The sequence below is a fragment of the Budorcas taxicolor genome, chromosome 10 (assembly GCF_023091745.1).
Source record: "Budorcas taxicolor isolate Tak-1 chromosome 10, Takin1.1, whole genome shotgun sequence".
Taxonomy (NCBI): Eukaryota; Metazoa; Chordata; class Mammalia; order Artiodactyla; family Bovidae; genus Budorcas; species Budorcas taxicolor.
The window spans coordinates 75,152,564-75,171,782 of record NC_068919.1 but is presented as its reverse complement, the minus strand read 5'-3'; the positions used below and the strand labels follow the sequence as shown (position 1 = coordinate 75,171,782).

Sequence of the window (19,219 nt, the reverse complement as noted above, 5' to 3'; positions counted from 1 at the left end):
GTTATGCAAGTGAGTGTGCTGTGTAAGCGCATGAGCTTTTCAGTACAGAGCTGTGGGCAAGTTTTCTAGCAACCCAACCCATCCCACTCAAAGTGTATCCTGGAGTCATGGGGTGACAGAAGCCTACCAGGTGAGGCTGAGCCTCAGATTGTGGTTTTGGAGACAGACTTGCTCAGCTGCTTGTCAGGCCGGTAGATGGACAGGGAAGGCAGGTTCTCCTGGACACAGACCAGAGAAGACCCACCTACACTCTGACGAGGCCCTGGTGGTGGGTCATGAGAAGGACTTCTAGGGGGCTTCAGAGTAAACTAGGGAGTAAATGGACATGGAACTACTTCTTATATTTTTTTTCCTGGATTTGCTGGCAGGGAAGTGAGGTGCAGTTTGGGGCCTGTTTTTAGCCATTTAATTGCTGTCCGCCATACTTAGGGCTCAGATGGTTAAGAATCTGCCTGAAGTGTGAAAGACCCAGGTTCAGTCCCTGGGTCAGGAAGATCCTCTGGAGAAGGCAATGGCTATCTACTCCACTATTCTTGTCTGGAGAATTCCATGGACAGAGGAGCCTGGTGAGCCACAGTCCATGGGGTCACAAAGAGTTGGACACAACTGAGTAACTAACATACTCATGGAGGGCCAGTCTGACTGCAGAGATTACTTATATCCCTAAAAACATGACTGAATCGCCTCAGCTCCAGCTTCCCCTCCAATACCAATTTAAATGTCATTTTCATGGCCCCACATTTGGTTAGGTGTTCCCACCATGTGTCCCCAGCATATGCTATTATTTTCAATCACAGTGGTTTCTTTATTGCTAGGCCTTGCAAGGGTTGAATTTGTTTTTAGGCAAGTTTTGCTTTGTTTTCCTGGCATCACCATCCGTAGCTTTCCTTTTTTCTTATTTTCTTCTCCTGCCTCTCACACCCGATTCTCCCCTTGCCACTGAGCACAGCAGCCCACCCCTACTCCCTTGGCCCTGGTGGGATGCCATCTGGGCAGGCCACTGGGGTGGGAAAGGCTGGGGAGCCAGAGGAAGAGGGCCTTTCTTTAGTTTCTGAGTCTCTTTCCTTGGTGTTTGCCTTTGGGGACCTGACCCTTCTAAAGAAAAAAGAAAAAACACCTTGAGTTGTGTGTTTAGACACGCACATGTGTTTTTTCACGTTCCCGGCAGAGCCACTGCCTGGCTGCTACCTCCTCTGAGCTCCAGTCGCAGGAGGCAGGGCGGGTTTAAGCAGGATGAATGGCTGTCGAGTGGCTGCTCCTCTGCACCCAGGGCCATCAATCTTGTCTTGAACGCCTGGCCTGCTGGTCTGCCCGCTCAGGCTCATCTTTCTGGGGCAGACTTATTTACGGAGCCGCTGCAAAGGTAATCTCACTCCCCAGGCTCTGCGGCTGGCCTGGGCCTTGCTCAGCTCATCCACTCTTAAAAATAGCCCTAGATGAGAAGGAGAGCCAGGGTCCGGTTACCTCCTGCATGCAGGATCTGATCTCATCTCCCCGCGTGCATCTGGCAGCTCAGCTCAGCTCAGCCGATCAGCCTGTTGGTCCCGCCCCGCTCACAGCTCTGAGCCGCTGGTGAGGTCCCTTAAGGGGGGGTCCCTCCCACCAACCTCTGCCTGCCAGCTGAGTGGGACATCTCAGCCTCGGAAGCAGCACACCTGACTGTGGGAGATAACAGGTTGTCAGAGGGGATGAGGGTGTTCTGGGTCCCAGGTCTGGAATCACAGGGCGGACCTGGTGGGGTGATGGCTGACTTCCCCATCTTTACCCTTCCCTCCCCCAGTAGCAAACACCTTGGCAAGCTCTGGAAGCTGAGGAGTGCCCTCTGGCCCCCTGGGCCATGTTCTTTCCTCACCTGCTTCTTTAAAATCCACCTGCCCACTCGAAGGGGGTACAGCAGCCCCTTCCCAGCCTGGCCTCCTTCCCAGCCAACAGCCGTCATTCCTTAGATGACCTTGGGGAAGCCTCATTTAGCAGGCCCTGGTTTCCTCCCTTGCGCAATTACGGTGGATAACTCCGGCTCCAGTCTTACCTCGAAGGGATGTGGTGGGATTGATTAGTCAGGTGAGGGAAAGAGAGCTTGAAGGGATTCTGTCTGAAAAACAAGGGCCCTGGTGCTGCAGTGATGCTTAGGCTCGTTAGCTTGCTTCATTTCTTCCTCAGGCACGCGTCTGCTTGGGTGGCTGTGTGTGTTGGATGACTGTGTGTGTGCACACACACTCCTGGAGGGAGTGGCTTACCTCACAGCTCACTAGTTGTCAACACTTGTCATTTGTCTGCCTCACAGCCTCCCCACCCCCTCCCCCCTTTTGTCCTCTTGGATAGGAAGGCTCTGGGCTCCCTGTTCTCTTTTACAGACTTGATCTTGGAGTCTCTTAAGCTCCCTGGGGGGATGACTGAAGGACAGGTACAGGTTAGGCCGTTAAGACTGAATGGAAGCCCGTCTTGCTTCAAAAGCCCAGGACATCAGGTCCCAGCCTGGCTGCTCTAGCCTCCTTCTCCCTGACCTTTTCTCCCTGACCTTACCCTCATCCTCCAGCTACATCATAAGATTGCTAAATGTTGCCACACCCTTTCTCACCATCAGAACTTTGCACCTGCTCTTCATTCCTTTTTTCTGGACTCCTTCCTTTTCATCTCCCCTTTACAGGATGCCTCCAAGCTCCCTCTAGGAACCCGCTTAAACTCTCTTTCCCCTGACACCCAGCATCCAGCATGCGTCCCTCACACTACCCTTCTTTCCCAATTGTGCCAAAGCATCACACCTTACTGTACTTGCTTCTTTAATCATCCCGCTTGCTGCCAGGTTATAAGCTGCATGAGGACAGGGCCCTTCTGTCTCACTCATAAGGTGCTATGCCTGGCATAGCATCCGCCGCCTCGTAGGGACTTGGCGCATATGTGAATTAATTATGAATGAAAGCATAAGCGTGACACATGACAGGTGAGTAGGGACCCAGTGCTCCTGCCGCCCGTGTGCACAGCACGGATGAGCACACACAGCTCTGTCGTCTGTGGGATCCCCTCGCCACCACACCCCACCATCATGCTGACGGCCTCGAAGGGACAGCAGGCTGATCTGGCTCCGTGGTCTGTCCTGAGATGCAACCAGAGAGCTTGTCCAAGCACCTGGGCACACTTCAGAGAAGGCAAAAGCAAGAGCCAGCTTTCTGACTGTTGGCTGCAGGCCAAGAACTCAGAGGGTTCTTGGGAGCCTCTGGGAGGAGTTAACATTCCCCAGTGCAGCTTCCAGGTTGGCGGCACCAGTGGCATCTCAAAGCTCATGCTTGCCTCTCTCCCTACTGGTTCACGTTTGAGTCAGACTCCACCAGCTCCCAGCTTCTCCCTCTCCTGCCCTGTCCCCACCTCCCCTCCAGGTTGGGTCCCCAGGTCATAGGGTAGCGCTGCTCTGCCCAGTTCGTCCCTGCCAGCCTCTGGCTCCCAGAAGAGCCACCCACCTCTGTGGCCGTAGCAGCGGGTTTGGAGGAAGCAGGCTTGCTGCGCCCAACATCCCCACCTGCTGGCTGTCCTGACCCTTGCCGCCTGCAGCCCTCTGTCCCCGCTGGCACTGTCCCCGTTACTGTTGTTGGGGCTGCTGCTGCTGCTGCTGTATTTTCTGCCGGGTGACCCAGTGACCCCTGGTCAGCTGTGGCCAGGCACAGGGCACCATGTGCCGCTCCCATAAGGATCTGCTCCTACCAGCCGCTCCAAATAAGTTTCCCTGAGACAAAGTCCAAGGGGCTGGGCGCTAACCCTCTGACTGTGTTACTGTCCCCCACCAGGGACCCTTCCATGAAGACTGAGGCAGGCGTAGCTGCGGACAGCCTGCTGACATGACATCAGCCACGGAGTTTGAAAACGTGGGCAACCAGCCACCGTACAGCCGGATCAATGCCCGCTGGGACGGCCCGGATGATGAGCTGGATAATGACAACAGCTCAGCCAGGCTCTTTGAGAGGTCCCGGATCAAGGCCTTGGCAGGTACTCTTTGGGGCCGTGGGGGTTAGGACAGCCACTCTCCTAATCCCAAGGTTCACTGCCCTCCCGCCTGTGATGAATCCCCTGGGTGTGTTGGTGTGAGCCCTGGCAGGGAGGCGATGGAGATGTGGCCACGTGGCTCAGAGGCCAGGGCCCCTTGGGAGTGAGCACAGGGTAGGCAGTCTCTCCTCCCACGTGTCCTCAGCTTTCTTCCAGGCGGAAAGTGGTGCCAGGTGGGCCCTGTCCTCTGCCCTGAATGACCTGTGGCTGCAGTCAGAAGTAAAGAGGAGGTCTGGGCGAAAGAGCCTGTGAGGGGTGGGTCAGCCGGGCAGAGGGGCGTGGGCCTCATTCTGTACCTCGATCTCCTGCCTGGTCCTGGATAGGGGAATTCTCATCATCTCTGTGGCCCCAAAAGGAAAAAGGGCGATTTGATAGGAAATGGAGAACAGATAAGATCTTCCCCACACTGCCTCAGAGAGGAGGATTTTCTGGACTAAACCTCTTATACTTAAACTGGAATTAGATTTTTACTTAGCAGGTTCATAATAGATGTGTTTGTGTGTAAGGGGGGGGTGGGGAGAGGGAGAGAGAGATCTTCAAATCTCTAGTAGAAATGGCTTCTCTTTCCCCTGCTGACTGAGATCTGATTCTTGAGAATTTTTCCCCTCACCAATCACTATGACCATTGCCTCCCTGGAACCTGTCCCAGGGTAGCTGTGTTCTGACCCTAAGTCCTCAACCAATAAAGAAAGCTTAGGTCCTGTGGTGGGGGCGTGTGTGTGGCTTTATCCCAGGAAAGGGGTGGATTCCTTCACCTGCTCCATCAGTGACTGGCCCAGATCAGACTTGTTTCCCTGTCGGTGGTGGTTCCATCTTCCGCCTGGTATGAAGGGCACAGCCTTTCCCATAAGCACTCTCTGGGGTGGTTCTCCCTCCGCCAGTGCTCAAGGCCCTCTCTGAGGTTGCTGGTGGTTCTCTTCCACCTCCCCTCCCCGCATTCTGCTCCCTGGTGCCCAGTTCTCCAGCACCTGGAGGCGTGAGCAGGGCCTCTCTGAGATCATGATGACCCCTCATCTCAGGAGTGTCCAGGCCTCCCATCCCTGCAAAAGGGATGCTGTGTCTCGCTCCTTGTGGTGGTGGGGAATCCTTTCAGGTCTCAGCCATCACCCGTTTGGTCCTTGCTCTTTGCAGGAAACTCCCTTTCTTCTTCCCTCATTTCCTCCTCGCCACCCCTGACCCCACAAAATCCTTCCTTGGTTTTCCTTGGGGATGTATAACAGCACCAGTCCCTTGCTTTTGCTTATGTAATTTTAACCTCTTTAAATAACCAGGCTTGAAGCCCTTGCCTTTGCCAGTCTGGTTTGACTTTCTCTGTGTCTTGTGCTGGCTAGGTCTGGCTGCCGTGACCCTGAGATACACCTGCGGGGAGAGGGTACCATACTCCGTAAAAGTTTGTCAAAGGGCAGCCTGAGGGGTGGGGCTGTCTTTTGTGTTTCACAGATAGCCTGTTTTTGAAGAAACCAGGGTAAATTCCATTTTAACAATTATCAGTCATATTCCTACTGTGTGCAAAGCTGAACCTCTACCCAGACATGAACGTGGATAAGGGGGAGCACAGAATTGGATTCAACATAGTATCTGTCTCTGAGGAGTTTATGATCTATTAGGGAAATAAATGATGTTCATAATTATTTAGCAAGAATAAAATTAGAGAAGAACTATGGGAAAGACACATAATTAAATAGCAATGAGAGAACAAAGCGGGAGACACAGGGAGAATCAGGGACTTGTTTGTGGAAGAGGTGGTCCTTGGGCTGGGGACTGGAGGGTGTGTGTGGCTCACAGGACAATGGGTTTAGAGCTGGTCCAGTTGGCTGATATGTGTGGCAGCCTGGTCTGATTGATGCGCAGCCTGGGAAACTGGTGGAAGTAAGTTGAGCTGGTTGATTGGGAAAGAGCGTCCTTCAGCCTTGTATCCCTCACTGCAAGTGTACATCTCCTCTATCATAGCATCTGAAAGCCCCCCAGGAGGAGCAGAACCACAGAGCATAGAGTTACATGCCTGGATCTTAGCCGTTTAGAACATCTGGCTAGCAAGTACACACCCAAGTTTGGAGTCTATTCAGGGTTTTTTTTAAAACAAATAAAACCCTAACCAGTTTACTGACTTTCCTCTCCTGAGAGTCCACTCTGAGTGATCTGTGGGAGAAGCTAAAGCTTTGAGAAGGTCCGAGGCAGAGTGGCCAAACTGACTATTCTGGTGGGTGGGCGGAGCAGAAGCAGGGAGCAATAGCCTCCTGCACCCAGATCTCTACTGCTTTTAACTTCTTGATGTTTTTCTCTTCAGTGCCATCTTTGGGGCTCCCCTGGCAGTCCAGGCAGCCGTCAGCCTCTCCAAAGAGGCTGAGGGAGCTGAAGCTACCTTTGGTCTGCACCATTTCTGCATTCTCCATGGCCGCTCCTCACTCCTAGGTGTATTATTGGAAGGAAGGCATGCAGCCCTGTTTTTCTTTTAAGATGGTGGTGATCTGCTTCATAGGTACACGTGGCAGGGCTGGGGAGGTTGGCCTGGCCTTTTCCATCTGAAATTGAAGGTCCTGGAGTGAGGAGGAAAATGTCACAAGACCCAGATTCTGGTCCTGGTTCCACCGTTGAGGCTACCACCTTGGAGGACAGTTCAGTCTCCTGTTTTACAAAATGAAGACCGTAGTATTTTGCCAAGGTTGTTGTGAAGATCAAGTAAGATAAGGCTTATGAAAGTTTTTTATTAATTAAATCCCTTGATGAATGTTAGTATTTACAGGAAATCTATTTGGGAACAGTATTTTTTTTTCCAGCCCAGCGGCTTGTGGGATCTTATTTCCCCGACCAAGGATTGAACCCAGGCCCTCGACAGTGAACATGCAGAGTCCTAACCACTGGGCTGCCAGGGAACTCCCAGGAATATTAATAGTACCTTTCTGTCCCTTGTCTTCTCCCAACTTCAAATATTTGCGATCATCAGTCCAGACAATGTCCCAGTTACCTTGGCCATTCTGGGGTCATTTTCTTCCCTCTTAACCACCACCCTGCTTTGTCTTAGAAGGGCTGTGTCTGAAAAGGAGCCAGGAACCAGTAAAATTAGGCTAATGCTTGTGCCTGGAGCTCTTGGCTTTGTCCCCAGGGACCCAGGGGCCATGGGGACAAAGCCCCCTGCTGTGTAGCACTTTCTTCCTAGGCATCCAGTCTGGATCCCAGGTGTATCTCTGCCATTAGCTGGGTGATGGGAAGACCCGGTAAACCAAGGATGACAGGGCCTTCTTAGATGCCCTTCTTAGTGTGGCAGTGCCTCCTGGTCCCTCTCTACTTAGTGACCCGTGGTTAGAAGACTTGCATCTGGTTAAGTGGACTCTGTCTATTCTGCCTCCTAAGTCACCTACCTCTGAGCTCCAGAGGAGACAGTCTCTCTCCTGCCTTTCAAATCATTCCCAGCTCTTCCTCCTGGAGTCAAAATAAACAAGCCATCTGGTTACTCTGCCTGGAAACCTCCACCTTGGTATACAGATACCTGACTTCTCTCCAGAATGAATTACGCTGCATTTGAAACTGGATCAGCCTGACTAAAGCAAAGGGGGAGTCTCCTGGATGGGGATGGATTTGACCTTGGCGATGCAAGGGGAGGATTGGAAGCCTGGTAGGTCCCCGGGCAAATGCTGCTCTCAGTGTTGGCCTCTAAAGCTGGCAGCGCTTCTTGAGGTTCAGTGGCGGGTGAGTCCTGAGGCTTCTTCCCGAACAGGAGGCCGTCCTCTGCTTTGATGCCTGCCTCTGGCACCTGCCTGCTTGTGGGACTTGCCTTGAAAGACTGGAGGAAGGAAGGCAGCTGGAGGGCCCACCTTCCCATCCCTCCAAGACTTCCAGCCTTTGCATCTCCCCCTTTGTGTCTCACCCCATCTGCTGTCCTTCATCCTGGGCGCCACCGGGTAAGCACTTGCCAGTCTGGATGAGGGACTGCAGGCTGTGGGGATTTTCTGGCCCGAACGCCCAGAGGAGGCCTCTTCCCTGCACACAGCCTTGCTCTCAATTGTGTACCCCCAAGATTTGGGTGAGGGCGCTGGCTCAGGGCAGATGTGACCCAGCTAGGGGGGTAGGAGTGGAGGAAAGCAACAGAAAGGTGCCCTGAGAAGAGAAACCCTGTGCCTTATCCTCGCCACGTCCCCTGCTTGTCTTGCGCACACACACAGCTCAGCTTCCCCGCCTCTCAAGTGCCGCCCGCTGTGTAACTTCCAGCTCCTCAGTGCAGAGACATCTGGACGGCGGTGATGCAGAGAGCAGACTGGGGCCTCCTGAGGAGGCTGTGGGGAGGGGAGGACCGACATGTCCTTCCTCCCCTTCTTTGGCCCATTGAACATTTACTAAGGGACAGACTACTCAGAGCCTCCCTTTTAAGACCAAGTGCACGAAACTGTGTAGCCCACTCTGATTTTGCCTCTAATTTGGAATGCAAGCGATGTTTCGAACTAGAGACGTGCCTCCTTCCCGCGTTCTCTCTGTTGCCTTCTTGCTGGAAATGAGGTGAGGCCGATGGCGAGGTTGGTCAGGGATGATTCAGAGAACGCAACAGGGCACTGCAGGCTGTGTCCCTGTGCTCTGAAGCATGCAGTTGCTCTGCTGGGAACCGGGAACGTCTTTCAGACCCACTGAACCCAGGTCCCCAGGTTAAGGTCTGTGGCCAGTAGGCTTTCCATCAGAGCCTCGGGAGAGTGGTCCTCGGACACAGCGGTCAGTGGTGCTCCCCCCGCCCTGCTGGCCTTGACACCCCAGTCACTCCTGTGGATTCCTGCCTGGTCTTGGTGGTAAAAAATGATGCTTGGCCTCCCCCCACTCTCCCCTTTCCCCACCTGCCCCAGGATGATGCTGAGCCCAGGTGCCCCAGTCGCCGGAGAAGAGCTTTGTGTCCAGAGGGTGAATGATTTCTTTCAGAAAGCAGGGCTTCACCACGGTTGTGCCAGGAGGGTTCAGCAACTTCTTGGCAGCCTGGTAAGATGACAATTTCCAAAAGCAGCTGCTGGAGACCAAAAGCCATCCATCAGATGTGCACAGCCCAAATGTCTCTCTTAAGCTACCTGTGAGAACAAAGATGGTGTCATTAGTGAGAGCTTTTTAAGATGTTTTCTTCTGTGATTTAAAAACGTGGAATGGAGTTCTATTTAGAGACCACATATTGGGAAAATGTACTATTCATGGAAATATCTTTAATCATCAGCCATCATTTTAATGTACTGTCAGAAGAAAAAAAATAATTGGCTCAGCAGCTTTCTCTTGGAGGTCAGCCATTGTGAGTCCCCCTCCTTCCCCTGAGACAAACCACTGTGCAGAGAAGCCTGCTGGTTACCTGTGCAGCCCAACCTACGCGAGAGGCCATCGTGCCGACTGTGCTGTGTGGTCAGGGCAGTTTTCTCCTGCCCAGGGCATACACTTTCTCCCATCATCCCCTCTCAATAAAAGGGGATGTTCTTCTCTGAGAATGCTTTGCAGAACTGCGGCTCTTCCCCTTCTCTGGGTGACTGCTATCTATCATCATGAAGATGCTTTATCAAATATTAATAGACCGAGGTGAATCATGAGATGCTGTTCCCTCCCCGTGGACTGCAGTCTGAGTGAGCCATGTTAATAGCTTCCTCCATCGGCAGGCCATTCCTGTGGACTGTCAGCTTCATTCCCAAAGGCAGGTCCTGACACCAGGCCTTGCCTGTGCTTCTGGCTCCTGGGAGCAGCCAACACCCCCGCCCCTCTACCCCCACAGGGCACCCCCCCTGCCTGCTGCTTGGCTGAAGAGGTGCCAAGAGTGTCATTTTCAGAGCAACTGAAGCAATTGTTCATTATCCCTTTATATCTTGTCACAGAGACAGAATGACAGGGAGGCCGGTAGCTGCGTCTCAGGCAGCATTTTGACTCCAAACCCTTTGGCCTTCACACTCTGAAAACTGGATCAACCAGGGAGTCTCATTCTACAGTCTAGTGAGAAAGAAATCAATCAAATAGTCACACATGAGAGAGTAGCCTTGAAACATACACATTACCGTATGTAAAATAGATCTCAGTGGGAATTTTCTGTATGTCACAGGGAGCTCAACCCAGTGCTCTGTGACAGCCTGGAGGGGTGGGATGGGAGTGGGAGGTGGGAGGGAGGCTCAGGAGGGAGGGGACACATGTATTATGGCTGATTCATGTTCGTGTATGGCAGAGACCAACACAACATTGTAAAGCAATTATCTCCCAATTAAAAATTGAAAAAAAATAGCCACACATGTGTCTTTGTACATGCAGACATGTATGTCATGACAAATTAGGATAAATGCTATGAAGACTGACTAGGAATTGTGCATTTATAACATAATCCACAGCTTATAGTTTGTCCAAGGAGGACTGGGGGCTTGTTTGAGTAAGAGTGTGGGATGAGTGAGTGGAGATAAGAGGGGCAGGTAAGAACCAAGTCACCAGGGGCCTTCAAAGGCCTTGAGTATCCTCAGGGTCCTGGCAAGAAGCAGCAGGTAACGCATAGTGGTGATGTTTGATGAGGGGATTGCTTGCAAAGGACCGGCAGAGTTGAAGCATCAAAGGGTGAGAATTTTCAACAGAAGAGCTGTGGGCTTTCAGGACAGAGACTGTGGCCTTCAGGAAAGGGCCTGACAGACAGACGGTGCTGCTCCCGACCCATCAGCATGCATCCCAACCCAGGGATCTAACCCAGGTCTCCCACATGGCAGGCCTATTCTTTACCTGCTGAGCCACAAGGGAAGCCCAAGAATACTGGAGTGGGTAGCCTATCCCTTCTCAAGCAGATCTTCCCAACCCAGAAATTGAACCGGAGTCTCCTGCATCACAGGTGGATTCTTTACCAGCTGAGCTATGAAGGAAGTTAGCATGCATCCCAACCCACCACAAAGAAGTGATGTGGTTACGTTTAGCTTTGAAAGATCATTCTAACCTCAATGGGGAGAACAGGTTGTGGAGAGGCTCCACAAATGTCCAGGAAAGAGAAGGTGGCAGGGAGAGTCAGCTTGGTGGCCACCAGGAGCAGAAAAGTGGTTCGTCCCCACCATATAATTCTTCTGTCCTCCTGTTGCCATCACATTTTCCCCAGTGTGGTGACCTTGGCCAACTTACTTTCCTTCTCTGGGCCTTGGGTTCCTCACCTGTAACATAAGGGGCTTGAATCAGATGTTGCAGGAGGACTTTCCAGCTCAGAACCTGGGGAGAAGCTCCCTGGGGCAGGGCTGACCACGTGTCTTTACCCTGAACCTCGGAGCTTTGACTCCTGGCTTGGGGGAAGGGAATTGACCCTTTTCAGTAAATCAGTGGGTTCTCCAGAAATTCTCTCTGTTCATTAACAGCTAGGCTGAGGCTGAATCCTGGACTGTCTTTGACTTCTGCGGCCTCGTGTTCTCAGCAAGTGTCCTGTCTCCATGCAGCCACCACCTGCATGCATGACAGCGGTGCTTGGTGTTTGTACAGCTGCTTCGTGTTCTAGGTGCTTTTTATCCAGATCTCACTGGCCCTTCAACCACTCTGAAGTTGGCAAGGTGTAACTATTGCCCTCCCCTTTCTAGACAAGGGAAGTCCCACAGCAGGAAGGGCCAGGACAAGCCTAGAATCCCAGGCTATTAAGATCAGCCCTCTGCTGTTGAGGCGACAGCACTTGAATGTCCTTCAGGTCTGCATTATCTCCTCCTCGGCACTCCATCTGAGACATCTCTTCCCATGTTCCTTTCACCACCAGCCTCTTGAGCCTCTTTAATCAAAACCCTGAACTCGTTTTTACTTCTGTCTTACAGCTTCCCAATGCTGTCACCTGCCAGGGCCAGCTGCCCCTTGTCCTGGGATGTTGTCCAGATCATCTCCTGTCATTTCATTCCCAGAGTTCACATGTCAATGAGGCCTTGGCACATCAGACAGACTTTTGCTGCTGCCTCTGAGCGAGTTACCTGGCCTCCAGCCTCTCCCTTGTCCAATCCCATTTATGCAGGGTGGTTAGAATCTTTCTCCTCCAGCAAATTTCTAGTGAGGTATCACTTTATCTGGCTCTTCTTTTCCTGGAGGATAAAGTTCAGTTTCCATAGACTGTCCTTTGACTTCTTTGCTCTGGTAAACTCTTCTCACCCTCACCCCCAAAGCATGCACGCATACACCTTCACGCACATATGTACACACACATATGGGTTTGCAAGTTTTCACCAGAGACCCCTCCTTCTTTCCCTGCCATTCAGGAAGTATTATCATCTTCAAGCCCTGGATCAAAACTAGCCTTCTTCACATGCTGTGCTGTGCTTAGCTGCTCAGTCATGTCCAATTCTTTGCGACCCCGTGGGCTGTAGCCTGCCAGGCTCCTCTGTTCATGGGGATTCTCCAGGCAAAAATACTGGAGTGGGTTGCCATACCCTCCTCCAGGGGATCTTCCCAACCCAGGGATAGAACCCAGGTCTCCCACGTTGCAGGCAGATTCTTTACCATCTGAGCCACCAGGGAAGACTGGTGGCTTCATTTCTTCATTTGTTCACATGAAATATTTTAAATTTAAACTTTTCCTATAGTATATAAAAACCCTATTTTATTAAAAAATACATAAAAATCCTCTTTTATAGTTTAAAAATAGAGTGATTTATAGCTTTAAACATTTTTATTACATAAGAATATATATTTAGTGTAGAAAAGATTAGAAAAACTGATTAAAAGAAAGTATAGACATTTGTGAATACCCCATATAGATATTATAATGTCTATGGATACATTTTTGTATTTATACATATACATAGACTATGTATATGTATAAATATAAACAGCATCTATAATCTTAGACTGTTTTTCACTGAGAAATATATTATTAATATCTTCTCATGCCTGTAAATATGCAGATTATAATTTTCATGGCTTTATAGTCTTCCTTTGTGTTAATCTACCCAGATCTAGTTAACCAGCATCTTAGTGTTTAACTTTGCTCACTTTTAGAGTCAGTCTTGTGTGCTTTATTCTTGCATTTAAAGGAATCTGTATATATTCAAACATGCATTGGCATATGTAGTAAGCATCTTTAAGTTTTCTCTTAGGATCAACCCCAGTTGGCTTTGAAATCCTTATGGGCAGAAGAACTGTGCCCAGGCTGTTCACAATGCCAGTATGATGAAAGTTGTTTGGTGGAAAGAACACTTCCTCCCCAGACTAAACAGGAGGAGTAGAATTTGTGCCAGCAGGATCATTTATGCCGTGTCCCTGAGAGTCTGCCCCACGCTAGGCTTTATGATGGGTTGGTATCTATACCGTTGGGGTTTGTCACAAGTTCGGATATCCCTCTCTCAGGTTATCTAAGCTCTTGTCTTCCTGGCATGAAATGGAGGGAAATCCCTTTGTAAACCTGCAAAAAAAGTAAATGCTTCTTTCCAGGCCAGGCTATTGATCCAAGGTCTCCCTTGGTACCTTTTCTCCCACTTGCCTTTCTGACCACCTAGCTTTACCCATAGCTTAAAGCCATGCTCTGGTGAAAATTCAGACTTCCTTAAGAAGGATACATTTTGACTTTTAATCAGTCATTTGTCCTTTGGGATTTGAGTTCTATGTCCCATTTTTCTTTATGACATCTGTTGTTTCTTATAAAAGTTATGTATGTACATTGCAGATATTTTAGTAAACATAGATAAGCAAAACAAAGTGTCACCCACAGTCTTAACACACCACTATAATATAGTATATCATTAGCTTTTTTCTATGAGTCTATGTATATAGGTCTACAATATTATATTGTAGTTTTATATTATACAGGTAGTTTTATAATCTGAATTTTCCCTTAAAATATAATATCTTTTCTTGCTATTGGAAGTTCTTCCACCTTATTCATATATATAAATGTGCCAAAACCATGAAATAATCCCCTGTTGAATATTTGGGCTGCTATTCTCTACTTTAATTTTTTTTTTATTTTCTACTTTTGAGAGCAGATTTCTAACAGAGATAAGAGAGAGAGAGACAAGAAACAGTCAAGGAATTTTATAGGAAGCCATAGCAGGAATAAATAGATGGACCACCTTACCTGCCTCCTAAGAAATCTGTATGCAGGTCAGAAAGCAACAGTTAGAACTGGACATGGAACAACAGACTCATTCCAAACTGGGAAAGGAGTACGTCAAGGCTGTATATTATCACCCTGCTTATTTAACTTCTATGCAGAGTACATCATGTGAAAGGCCAAGCTGGATGAAGCACAAGCTGGAATCAAGATTGCCGGGAGAAATATCAATAACCTCAGATATGCAGATGACACCACCCTTGTGGCAGAAAGTGAAGAACTCAAGAGCCTCTTGATGCAAGTGAAAGAAGAGATTGAAAAAGTTGGCTTAAAACTCAACATTCAGAAAACTAAGATCATGGCATCCGGTCCCATCAGTTCATGGGAAATAGATGGGGAAACAATGGAAACAGTGACAGATGGTTTTTTTGGGGGCGGGGACCTCCAAAATCACTGCAGATGGTGACTGCAGCCATGAAATTAAAAGACGCTTACTCCTTGGAAGAAAAGCTATGACCAGCCTAGACAGCATATTAAAAAGCAGAGACATTACTTTGCCAACAAAAATCAGTCTAGTCAAAGCTATGGTTTTTCCAGTGGTCATGTATGGATGTGAGAGTTGGACTATAAAGAAAGCTGAGCACTGAAGAATTGATGCTTTTGAACCGTGGTATTGGAGTAGACTCTTGAGAGTCCCTTGGACTGCAAGGAGATCCAAGCAGTCCATCCTAAAGGAAGTCAGTCCTGAATATTCATTGGAAGGACTGATGCTGAAGCTGAAACTCCAATCCTTTGGATGCAAAGAGTAGACTCATTTGAAAAGACCCTGATGCTGGGAAAGATTGAAGGCAGGAAGAGAAGGCAACAGAGGATGAAATGGTTGGATGGTATCGTTGACACACTGGATGTGAATTTGAGCAAACTCTGGTAGATAGTGAAGGACAGGGAAGCCTGGTGTGCTGCAGTCCATGGGGTCACAAAAAGTCAGACACAACTGAACAAGAACAATTCCCATCTCAGTTCTCCAGACTCAGTTCTTTTCCCATAAGTAGTGTTACCAGCTTTTCATGTATCTTTCCAGGAATGTTTTTTGCATATATTAGCAAATAGTCTATATTGTTTTTCTCAGATTTTCCCCACCATATATTGTCGCATATTGTCCTTTTTTCCCCACCCAGTGTATCTTGAAGATCATTTTATATTAGTACACAAATGGCCTTCTCATTCTTTTTGCAGATATAGTATTCCATGGTCTAGACATAATTTTAATTTAACCAGCCCTCTATTGGTAGACATTTAGAGTATTTCCAATCATCTGCCATTTCCAAAAATGCAGTGAATAAGCTGATCAGTGTCATTTTGCAAATGTATGTCTATCTGAAGGATAAATCCCTAGAAATGGAATTACTGGGTCCCAAAGTAAGTACAGTTATAATTCTGATCCATCTTGCCAAATTGTCTTTTACACCCTCTCCAAAAACATATGAATGTTTTCTCCCCCACTTCCTTGCCAACATGGTATTTTATCACACTTTTGGATCTTTGTGAATCTGATAAGTAAAACATAGTGTCTTGATGTACTTTCATTTTACTTTTGTACTCTCAGTATGAAAATTTTCAAACATGTGAGAAAGTAGAGATAAAGGTAAAATGAATTATCACCTAAATTTAAGAACTGTTAATATTTGGCCATATTTGCTTGTTCATGTTGGGGCTGAAATATTTTTAAAGTAAAGTGAAGATTATTATGACATTCTCCTCTTATTTTATCATAATAGGTTAGCATGAATATCTGAATAACAAGAGCATTTCCCACTTAGCTATAATACTGTCACTGCTGCTGCTGCTAAGTCGCTTCAGTCGTGTCCGACTCTGTGCGACCCCAGAGACGGCAGCCCACCAGGCTCTTCTGTCCTTGGGATTCTCCAGGCAAGAACACTGGAGTGGGTTGCCATTTCCTTCTCCAGTGCATGAGAGTGAAATGTGAAAGTGAGGTTGCTCAGTCATGTCCGACTTCGCAATCCCATGGACTGCAGCCACCCAATAAAATTAATAATTCCCTTATACAATCTAATACCCACTTAATATTCAAATTTTCCTGTTGTCTCAAAGATGTCTTTTATCATTAATTTGTTTAACCTAATTAAGGACTGTGTGTTAGGTTTGTGTGTGTTTTAGTTTGTATTTCTATAATGAATAAATAGCTGGGATAATTTTTTACACTTCTAAGAGACTTATACAATTTTTTTCTGTTAACTCTTTGTTCACATTCTTACTTCTTTATGCTATTGGATTATTGGTCTTTTTTCTCATTCTTTTTTAGATTTTCTTTACCTGCAAGGTAAGTTAGCCCTTTGTGATGTGAGTTACAAAGACTTTGCCTCATTTGTTTGACTTTGCTTATGGTATTTTATCCCGCACAAACATTTTTTAATGCAGTTGAACTTTTAGTCTTTCATTTTACAGCTTTGGATTTTGTGTTGGAATTAGAAAACCCTTCCCTACACTAACATAAAAAACATTCTACTATAATTGATTTTGGTATTTTTATGGTTTTCTTTTTTATATTTCAATTTTTGACCCAAATGAAATTTGTCTTAGAGTATGAGATGTGAATTTAACTTAATTTTTCCTGGATGGCCATCTTATCAGTTCAGTTTCAGTCATGTCCAGCTTTTTGTGACCCCATGGACTGCAGCTCACCAGGCCTTCCTGTCCATCACTAACTCCTGGAGTTTACCCAAACTCGTGTCCATTGAGTCAGCGATGCCATCCAACCATCTCACCCTCTATCACCCCTTTCTCCTACTACCTTCAATCTTTCCCAGCATCATGATCTTTTCAAATGAGTCAGCTCTTCCCTGACCAAAAGATTGGAGTTTCAGCTTCAACATCAGTCCTTCCAATGAACACTCAGGACTGATCTCCTTTAGAATGGACTGGTTGGATCTCCTTGCAGTTCAAGGGACTCTCAAGAGTCTTCTCCATCACCACAGTTCAAAAGCATCAATTCTTCGGCACTCAGCTTTCTTTATAGTCCAACTCTCACATCCATACATGACCACTGGAAAAACCATAGCTTTGACTAGACTGATTTTTGTTGGCAAAGTAATGTCTCTGCTTTTTAATATGCTGTCTAGGCTGGTCATAGCTTTTCTTCCAAGGAGTAAGCGTCTTTTAATTTCATGGCTGCAGTCACCATCTGAAGTGATTTTGGAGCCCCCCCCCCCCCAAAAAAAAACATCTGTCACTGTTTCCATTGTTTCCCCATCTATTTCCCATGAAATGATGGGACCAGATGCCATGATCTTAGTTTTCTGAATGTTGAGTTTTAAGCCAACTTTTTCAATCTCTTCTTTCACTTGCATCAAGAGGCTCTTGAGTTCTTCACTTTCTGCCATAAGGGTGGTGTCATCTGCATATCTGAGGTTATTGATATTTCTCCCGGCAACCTTGATTCCAGCTTGTGCTTCCTCCGGCCCAGCGTTTCTCATGATGTACTCTGCATAGAAGTTAAATAAACAGGGTGACAATATACAGCCTTGACGTACTCCTTTTCCTATTTGGAACCAGTCTGTTGTTCCATGTCCAGTTCTAACTGTTGCTTCCTGACCTGCATACAGGTTTCTCAAGAGGCAGGTCAGGTGGTCTGGTATTCCCATCCCTTTCAGAATTTTCTACAGTTTATTGTGATCCACACAGTCAAAGGCTTTGGCATAGTCAATAAAGCAGAAATACATGTTTTTCTGGAACTCTCTTCCTTTTCCAATGATCCAGCGGATGTTGGCAATTTGATATCTGGTTCCTCTGCCTTTTCTAAAACCAGCTTGAACATCTGGAAGTTCATGGTTCACATATTGCTGAAGCCTGGCTTGGAGAATTTTGAGCATTACTTTGCCAGCGTGTGAGATGAGTGCAATTGTGTGGTAGTTTGTGCATTCTTTGGCATTGCCTTTCTTTGGGATTGGAATGAAAACTGACCTTTTCCAGTCCTGTGGCCACTGCTAAGTTTTCCAAATTTGCTGGCATATTGAGTGCAGCACTTTCACAGCATCATCTTTCAGGATTTGAAATAGGTCACCTGGAATTCCGTCACCTCCACTAGCTTTGTTCGTAGTGATGCTTTCTAAGGCCCACTTGACTTCACATTCCAGGATGTCTGGCTCCAGGTGAGTGATCACACCATCATGATTATCTGGGTCATGAAGATCTTTTTTGTATAGTTCTTCTGTGTGTTCTTGCCACCTCTTCTTAATATCTTCTCCTTCTGTTAGGTCCATAACATTTCTGTCCTTTATTGAGCCATCTTTGCATGAAATGTTCCCTTGGTATCTCTAATTTTCTTGAAGAGATCTTATTATCAACACCCTATACCCAATAATCCATTTTTCCTCTTCATATTTGAAGTGCCACCTTTATCAGATGTTAAATGCCTATATATACTTGGGACTATTTCTGTTCCATTAATGTGTCTATCCATATGATAGTATCACACAGTTTCATTATTATAACTTTATACTATAATATTTGTTAGGAAAAATACCTGGGAAGATTGGTTACCCTTTATTACTCTTCTTTTCTGAAATTTTCTTAGCTATTTTTATAATGAGTTTTCTAGTTGTTTTTCTAGTTTCCCCTCAAACGTATATCATGTATATATTTAAATAATATTAAATATATAAATTTAGGATAAATTGACATCTTTATGATATTGAGTTTTCCTATTCAAGAATTTTGTGTGATTTTTTTTCCATTTGTTCAAGTCTTTGGTGAGCCTTTGGAGACTTTTAGATTTATATAGAATTTGCACAATTTTTTAAAAATTTAAGCTGAAACGTTTTGTCATTTTTCTATCATTGGGAGTTTTCCAAATTCCTTTTTCAGGAAATGATCTTGCTATCACTTCAGTGGGTCCTTTAGCCTCTAGGATTAAATCTAAACTTCTTAGCTTTTCCTTCAAGGCTTTCCACATCTCATTTAAAACCTGTTTCCCACATATTTTCTTGTTACCTGTAGCTAGTCAGCAACTCTTGAACAAGCACCACCCTTTTATGTATCCCGTGTCGCGGGTCCCCTCCTTCCTCCTCTGCCTGTGCAAAATGGTTTTCTTCACAAGCCCCTTCTTAAATGATCCAGTTAGAAATGATCTCTCTCCTCTTTGATCCTTAACTATTTATTCTGTGTGCTTTTTATCTGATAATAATCCAG

General features: G+C 47.0%; 1 protein-coding gene across 3 annotated transcripts in view; it reads left to right on the top strand.

Moving 5' to 3' along the window:
• The window catches only part of SPTB (spectrin beta, erythrocytic), a 128,097-nt gene that overhangs the window by 52,010 nt on the left and 56,868 nt on the right, over positions 1 to 19,219 (top strand). For 2 of the 3 annotated variants that reach the window (XM_052646290.1, XM_052646287.1), the window contains exons 1-2: positions 1,654 to 1,675; positions 3,780 to 3,978. In XM_052646290.1, the coding sequence (XP_052502250.1) occupies positions 3,831 to 3,978 (148 nt within the window). In that variant the 5' untranslated portion in view covers positions 1,654 to 1,675; positions 3,780 to 3,830. Of the gene's footprint in view, positions 1 to 1,653; positions 1,676 to 3,779; positions 3,979 to 19,219 lie in introns of those variants that run through there. The other variant, XM_052646288.1, reaches the window with a different exon arrangement.